General features: G+C 39.8%; 3 protein-coding genes across 3 annotated transcripts in view; 1 reads left to right on the forward strand and 2 right to left on the reverse strand.

The window, feature by feature from the left end:
* Window positions 1-91: 91 nt before the first annotated feature.
* Window positions 92-3123, forward strand: cks2 (CDC28 protein kinase regulatory subunit 2). Its single transcript, XM_040128420.1, has 3 exons — window positions 92-150; window positions 562-689; window positions 1368-3123. Exons 1-3 carry the CDS (start codon window positions 92-94, stop codon window positions 1409-1411), a joined length of 231 nt encoding a protein of 76 aa, XP_039984354.1. The 3' UTR covers window positions 1412-3123.
* On the reverse strand, window positions 1983-3749 carry odf3l2b (outer dense fiber of sperm tails 3-like 2b). The gene is made up of 4 exons (XM_040128581.1): window positions 3743-3749; window positions 3276-3386; window positions 2749-2862; window positions 1983-2470 (listed from the first exon to the last, which is right to left on the reverse strand). The coding sequence occupies exons 1-4, from the start codon at window positions 3747-3749 to the stop codon at window positions 1983-1985; spliced, it is 720 nt and encodes a 239-aa protein (XP_039984515.1).
* A 2539-nt stretch (window positions 3750-6288) lies between these two features.
* Window positions 6289-7528, reverse strand: part of cpamd8 (C3 and PZP like alpha-2-macroglobulin domain containing 8) — a 44941-nt gene continuing 43701 nt past the window's right edge. Inside the window, exon 44 of the mRNA XM_040129682.1 lies at window positions 6289-7390. Within this exon, the coding sequence (XP_039985616.1) occupies window position 7390 (1 nt within the window). The 3' untranslated portion in view covers window positions 6289-7389. The remainder of the gene's footprint in view (window positions 7391-7528) is intronic.

Here is a 7528-nt window from a genome sequence, read left to right on the forward strand (position 1 = left end):
TCGTAAATATCAGAAGAAGTGAACTAACTGCTTCATATCACCCGAAAACAGCTTTCTGGACTTCAGCTTTGACTAATATCGTCGACTGAAGATGTCAAAAAAACAGATTTACTATTCTGACAAGTACAACGATGAGGAGTTCGAGTATAGGTATGATTATGGGCATTTGCTAACGTTAACGTTTCAAAAGTCCGTTATTTTGCGTCGAGTACCTAGTTAGCTAACGTCAAACTACGGTAAGATTAGTTAAGTTAGCTACGTGGCTCAACATAACGATAACATTTGTTGACAACTTCGGCCTGATATGGGTAATTCAGTCAAAGACAGTGCTAAATATATAAATTTAGCTTAGCGTTAGCTTAACATTCGTAACTTGCTAACAATACTCAAACAGGACAACCCCCTGATCAACTTAACAGCGACCCATGCTAAATGTTGTTAAAATCGGCTTGGTTTGGTCGTTGTGGGTCTAACGTTAAGTTTTAATAAAAGGAGGGGGGGGTCTATTTTTTGATCCCTGGTGGGTCATTCTTTACAGTTTTGTTATTTGTCTTCACATAGGCATGTCGTGCTTCCAAAGCAGCTGTCTAAACTGGTGCCCTCCTCCCACCTGATGACAGAAGAGGAGTGGAGGGGACTGGGGGTGCAACAGAGCCAGGGCTGGATTCACTACATGATCCACAAACCAGGTGGGTAACCACGAACTTAACGGACAGTCTCGCATTTTTTATTAAGTCTGTTTTAAAACGATACTCACGAGCCCATATGTACATTGAAAGAGCATATTGATTGCTGTTATCATTTCTTTCTTCCATGAATTTGAAGAAATTATTTCTTAGCAGGTGTACAAGAAACCAGGGACAAAATCCACAAGGGGGGGGAGTTCATCCAAAGCTAATGTATGGTTTCAGCAGTCTGGGTTAGTCAGATCAATTGGATATTTGCAAAGTTACAGTATTTTTTTAGAATAAAATTCCCTTTTGTGTCACTATCTCTCCAATACAGCTCAGCAAGGAAATTCTGTCTGAAGAAATGCACTACTTACTAATTTACACACTTGTTTGTCAAAATCAGACTGCTAAAGCCTCATTTTAGCTTCAGCCATCTCTTACATTATAGTCCACTTTGAAAGGAATCTCTTCATGACCAGTATGGAAAACAGGATTGATTATAGTGATCAGTAACACTTGTTTTGCAAACTTGGGTATAGTATTATGGTGAGCATGAAAAATATCCGAACCTATCCTCTAACAGCCCCAAGCATGTTCCAATAGACAGGGGGGAAACTTAGATGGATATAGACCACAGTGTAGCCACTGTACTGTAGATGATTCTGATGGATACTTCTCCTTTGCTTTACTCTCCAGAGCCACACATATTGCTTTTCAGAAGACCTCTGCCAAAGGATTAAAGGGGAACCATCTGTAAAATACCTGCTATCATCTTTGCTGATTTGTATTGTCTTTGGACCATACATCTCTCCTACATGCATCTCTACATTTGTTCTAATGTATAGTGTAGAAATCCCTTAGTTGTATTGTGTTTTTTGTTCTTTCAAACTCCCTCAATTTTTAGAGGTAATGAGAGGCAAACATCTTGATTCCACTGTGAATGATAATCTTATAAATGATATAAAGGTGAACGTTTGCCTGTCAATTGTACATTTTTAATGCATTTTTTTAAATGTCTTTTGATGTCATTTTGTTATGATTGATTTATTTACCGAGTGGTCATACAGGCATAGGATTTAATTTTTCTTAAGCCCATGATTTTCCCAAAATATGTGTTTGAACATTTTCTGATCTTTATACTTATGTTTTTGTTATGTAAATATATTATTTCTAGATATTATAAATTTTGACACTGAGTCATGGTTGGTTCAACAAGTTCTTTGTTGCTGGAAGAACAAAATAAAATGTACTTTCTTCACATGTTTACTCATGCATATTTTGCGACAATTAGATAATTATGTTTTTTGGTGTTCAGTCAGAAACACTGACAACTAGTGGGGTGACAAATTCTGAGTGTCTGATGCCCAGAGAGAAGGCGGGGGCCCGGGCCTTGTGAGCTGTCACTCTCTCTGGATTGTAAGTTCCAGGACCAGGTTTGTTGGTGGCATCTCTGGGTAAGCTGTGTCGTCCCAGCATGGAAAATGCTGGCTGTCGGGATAAATATACACCTGGGTCCGTACTGTTGTATCTGCAAGGTCCAGGTGTCTTGGCTAAATCCACAGATGGTCCACCTGTGCTGTAACTACCTGATATTGTGTAGCTTGCACTGGCTGGTTTGTTTGGGACTTGAGGGCCCATGAGGGGAGGGAGACAGTACTTATTAGGAGCAGGCACTGAGTCGATGCTGCGGTAGTGTGTGCGAGAGCCCATTGTGTAGCATGGGGGTCTGCGCTGAAGGTTGCATGGTGGGGCTTTTTCAGGGCTGTATGCACCTGGTCCAGGTGTTTGGAATAGCTCCTCTAGTGAAGAGAACACAGTTTAATAATTATAAACCATCAACTCAACACCATATGGTAGAGTGCACTTAGTGGGGTTCAGATTTTCAGTTACAGCAGCTGACGCTGGGTCTCAAGAAGTATCAAAAACAAGTGGTTTTTGTAAAAGAGTTCATTATTTAACTGCAACAGAGATATGAATTAGGCTGTAATTTAAAATTCATTAGAACATATATTACTCTGTAAAGGATTATATGGACTAAAATGAAATATTTGCTTACAGTGGAAGAGCAGGAACTTACTCTGTGCTTTCTTTCTGCCCAACATGGAGTATGCGGGTGTGCCATCCTTTCCAAAGCGAGTGATTTTTGCATCAACGTGGTACTGAGGCCCTGGACTGGAGTCAACACAATATACTGCGGGGAATGTAAACATTTATTAAAAATTCAATATAATGTGTCCTTTGTTTTGTTTGATCAGGCAATGGCCCCAAATAAGACTAGCTAAATGAACACAGGGTGAGAAATAACTACAGAATAATTAGGTGTTGTGTCCCCCTATTGGTCCTAATTTGACATTACACAGCTTTGGACATGCCATTCTGATGTATTTTATGTGACGTGTTTATGAGATGAAATTATTCTGGAAATAGATTAAATAATTCTGTTGGTTTATTCTTGTTTAACTCTCTTTGTTATGACCAACATTTATAGCTTTGACATTAAAGTATTGACCAAGACATCAGCAACGTATTTATTTACATTAAGAACAAATAAAGGTTTTTCCACTGTAACAAATCAAAAAGTAAGAAAAGAAAAGAGTGGCTCACTATTGTCACTCATCCTGCCATGGAAAGAATAGGCAGGGCTTGTTGGCTTGGTGAAGTCATGACCAATAAAGCCAATGGTTGGAGGAAGCCCATAGCGACCAGGACCTGGCCCTAGAGACAGGGAGGGGGGTGTCACAAAGATGTAGGTCCTACACACTTATTCACAATCTCATAAACATTATGTGCCGTAAATTGCATTTGCAGTGCAGAAATGACACAGATTTGCAGTAAGGGAGATTTAAAGTGGCAAGTTTTCCTATAAAAATGGCTTCTGTAATTTATGTATGCAGCTGGGGTCCTTCTGCAGCTTCATGTACCTCAGAAAAGCAAGGTTCTGTGCAAGTAGTGTATTTTCAGTACCTTCAGTTGCCAGTAAGACTTTTGCAAAAAGGTGGAAATCAGCGATTCATAAATATGCCTACAAATTTGAAAAATTATTACATTTTACATAACCCTGAATAACTGACCTGTCATTCGACCAATTGATTAATTACAGCATGAGACGCTAAACTGATCTGCTTCATCATCATTCTTCTCTCAGCCAGTAAGCCTGGAGCTATTGGTAATTAAAAATTTTGATTTTTGTCTGTTATGCACACTGGGTCAGACAAACAGCTACCAGAACAGGACGGCACTGCAGGCAGCAGCACACAACATTAAGACACGACCTAGGGGAAAAGAATTACATCAGCATACAAGTGTTTAGTGGCATGTGCACAAGCAGAGCAAGTGGGAGCATTTTTCACAGAATGGAGCAAGTCCTGGCAGGTCTGCACAGTGAGAAATCCTCCACCCTGCTCAAGTCAGTGTTCCCCTTTGAAATTATGAGATACCAAATGACCAAAAGTAACCAGCTAGAACACAGGTAATGATGTTCACGTCTTTACACAGGGTGTCAAATTTTATACACATGGATTCACATAATCAGTAAAAAATAGTTTTTTGTAAGACTTTATCTTCCATTGAAGAAGTTACCTTTTTCTCTTGCTGCAATTGCTGGATATTTTTTCTCCATCTGACTCTTTGTAGAAGTAATGGATACTTCAGGAATCCCTCAGTGGTAGCAATACTATAGAAATATAAAAGACACTGGCTAAGAAAATAATGATTGACAATTCTAAAATCATGGAGAAAAAAACAAAAACCTTAAAGGTAATGTTTTTTGTACCTCACCTCAGGTAATTCCCCTTTCAGCAAAAACGGAGGCAGGGTGCATACTTGGAAATTCAGAAAGTCCTCAGATGAGTGCCAGAAGAGCACCTCACTCCTTAATCCATACCCACCTCGGTGGTCTTTCTTCAACTAATAACTATCAGTATTGTTTCTCCAGGATCCAGCATCACCCATGCCTTGGCTAACACTGTAACCCAGAACCCTGAATGATCCAGAATCAATCCCTAATTTCCTCTGAAAAACTCAAGAAACCTGAGACCTACAGTACACATCAAAGTGTCAACAGCAGAGCCCAGTACACTGGATAGGGTTTTATCTAACTGCCTGTTTGTCCTTTTGTCCAAATGCTCCATCTGCGGTAGCTCAGACAGGTGAATGGCCCTTCCTCCACGGAGGTAGATGTATAGGTGCACTCAGCTGCTACTTAGGAACAATGTCATCACTCCGATTCGGTCTCATGTAATGCTAGCTCCCCCTGCAAACCATGAAACCAAGATCCTCCTCTCCCTCCTTTCTCTTTTCACTCTTTCTGCTCATCGCAGCTGTGGAGGTACAATATCACTCTTCAGCCGTGCATGCAGTTGCCACGGAGACTGCTGTGGATAGTTTGCTGCAGCCAGGTCCCCTGCATTGCTGGCTTACTGTCACAACAGGAACACAGTTTTTCCATTCAGTTTGGGCGGGTAAATCGTACCATCCCTGCTCAGAGCTTGGTGGGAGGGCGCCGTTTTTGTGAAGTTCCATAACTTGTTTTTCCAATACAGTACCAGTTCTCTGCAACCACGTCTTTACATTTATGGAAGTAAGAATGCAGAGAGAATTCATATTTATTTCCCTGCATGCACAGTACTTTCTTGACACTGCATACCGTAGTGTACACATTGTCTTCCCCATTTATAGAGCCCCCACACAGATGCAGGGTCAGATACAGTGCAGCACACTTGGAGCAGTTACAGGCTGACTGCCTTCATTTAGCAGGCTCCATTGATCTAGTTGTAAACTGCCAACATACAGCTGGAATACCCCGCTGGAAATTAAACTAGCAACGCTCTGGTTTCTCATCTTCAGTTTAAGATCAAACCGATTACCCAGATGCAGTTACAGTTTAGCCCTCTTTGATCTCCTCTAATCCCAGTGATAATTTGTAGTTGGGATGTGAAGGACTTGTTTAAAGGCCTGAGCTGCCACTTGCCAGGGGCCAAAGTAACCGAGAAGGTCAACAAATGACACTTGCAGAAAGCAAACATTAAACTTGAACAGGCTCTAACTCTCTCGTGGCTGCTGCTTTGGTAACCCACATCTGTTGTTAGCAGTAACACAAACACATACAGTGCACATCCAGGCTTTGACGTGTGTACAGTATGTACAAAATGATACACACATGTACATGCTTCCTGTTTCTTACACAGTAGCTTGCCAGGGGTCACAGAGTCAGTTATCAAAGCAGAGGGCCTTCTGAAGCAGCAGGGTTGTAATACAGCTCACAGCTGACAGGAAATTATCTCCAGACTTAACTAGCCTTTAGAAGGAAATGGAGCAACCCAGGCTTCATAAACAACTGCGCTGGAGCTCCTCTGCAAGTGTAGCAGTTACATGTGCTGAGATGGCACTGTTCTAAAAAGGGGTAGCAAGGGTTAGTGTATTTCTGTCCTACAGTTATACGAAGTGTAATACGACAAGCAAAAAAAAAAAAAAAAAACAGATGGAAGAAGCCATGACTTAAACTCAGGCAACACATATTACTGATCAGAAAGATGAGTGAGTCTTGTCTGCTTATTAACCACAGTGTAAACAGAACAGAATCAGAACCCTGGATTGTATACAAATTTTTATTCTCGTTTGTTTTAAAAAGCACAATATTTTTTATGAATCGGGGCTACATTTAATCAAATTTGGTACATTTACAGAAATTTAAAACTTCATTCTTGATTTTTAAGTTGATTGCTTCACGAATCAAAATTTAACAAAAAATACAATAGCTTATGAACTGTACAATCAAATCTCAAGGTAGGTAAGGTGAAAGGTGACTTGAGAGTAGATGATGTTCATGTCTTGATACATTAGTTTCAAAAAACATTTGAGCTGGTGCGTCCTGGTGCACCGTAGGTCGAAAGACGCATGTCTTGTAACTGTAAAGTCCATAGTTTGAGTCGGCCAGAGGCCTTCGTTGCATATCAGTCCCCCTCTCTCTCCCCAAGTTTCCTGTCAATCTCTACTGTACTGTCCACTAAAGGCAAAAAATCTCAAACATGAAAAACATTTCAGCTTATGTTTCTGTAAAGCATATGGTTAGCATATGTCTTCTTCCAGCAGGATACCAGCACAAGAATTTCATCAAACATTTCAATAATTGGGTTAAAGCTTGCTATTAAAGAAAAAAAAATGCCTTTGATAGCACATACTGTATGTCTTATTTGAACTGAAAGAACCACAAGGGCAAAAGGTAGACTGTATGGGCGGGCAATGACAAAAAATAAAAATGATATGACCTCTAGCTACAAATAAATACCACAGATAGAAAATATAACAAAATATTTTGCTTAAAGTCAGGTGTAATTACAAACATAAATACTTGATTATTTCTTCTAGTGATTATAAAGGCAGTACAGTGAATAACAAAGATGCTATGGTGCCTATTGGTGACAAGGAGTCTGGAGGAAGAAAAATAAAAAAGTCTGGAGGACACTGTCTTAATAACAATCATACGCAGTCACATTCAACCACACACACAAACATATAAATGCATCCGCTCTACCATTCAAATCAATCTAACACCTAATAACATAGAGTACACACAAAATCATACTCTCATTCTCCAGACCCCACCATCTCTTCCTTTCAGGCTGAGCAAGTCCCAAGTCTCTCTTCTCTTTTCATTCACTAGCATATTCACAAATAATGTACAATTTGGAGGTGGGTATGGCTTCACTCTTTGAGGGTTTCTGTGGATGACAGGAAAACACAACAAACTTTCAAAAATAAGATTATCTCAGAAACCGTTAAAATGTCTTTCTCTGAACAATATAGATCTGTAATCAAAACCTGTGGAAAGATTAAGTTATTCAACTATTACATTATTA

Source organism: Xiphias gladius, chromosome 6, assembly GCF_016859285.1.
Source record: "Xiphias gladius isolate SHS-SW01 ecotype Sanya breed wild chromosome 6, ASM1685928v1, whole genome shotgun sequence".
In the NCBI taxonomy this organism is placed as follows: domain Eukaryota; kingdom Metazoa; phylum Chordata; class Actinopteri; order Istiophoriformes; family Xiphiidae; genus Xiphias; species Xiphias gladius.

Excerpts from the sequence above, each read along its gene's own strand:
- odf3l2b (XM_040128581.1), bottom strand. Across the intron at positions 2,863-3,275 it reads TGGCAGGATGAGTGACAATA|TATATTGTGTTGACTCCAGT; the intron begins GTGAGCCACTCT and ends CATTCCCCGCAG. Across the intron at positions 2,471-2,748 it reads GGGCAGAAAGAAAGCACAGA|AGGAGCTATTCCAAACACCT; the intron begins GTAAGTTCCTGC and ends TCTCTTCACTAG.
- cks2 (XM_040128420.1), top strand. The coding sequence starts at position 92 with ATGTCAAAAAAACAGATTTACTATTCTGACAAGTACAACGATGAGGAG. Across the intron at positions 151-561 it reads GATGAGGAGTTCGAGTATAG|GCATGTCGTGCTTCCAAAGC; the intron begins GTATGATTATGG and ends GTCTTCACATAG. Across the intron at positions 690-1,367 it reads CTACATGATCCACAAACCAG|AGCCACACATATTGCTTTTC; the intron begins GTGGGTAACCAC and ends TTTACTCTCCAG.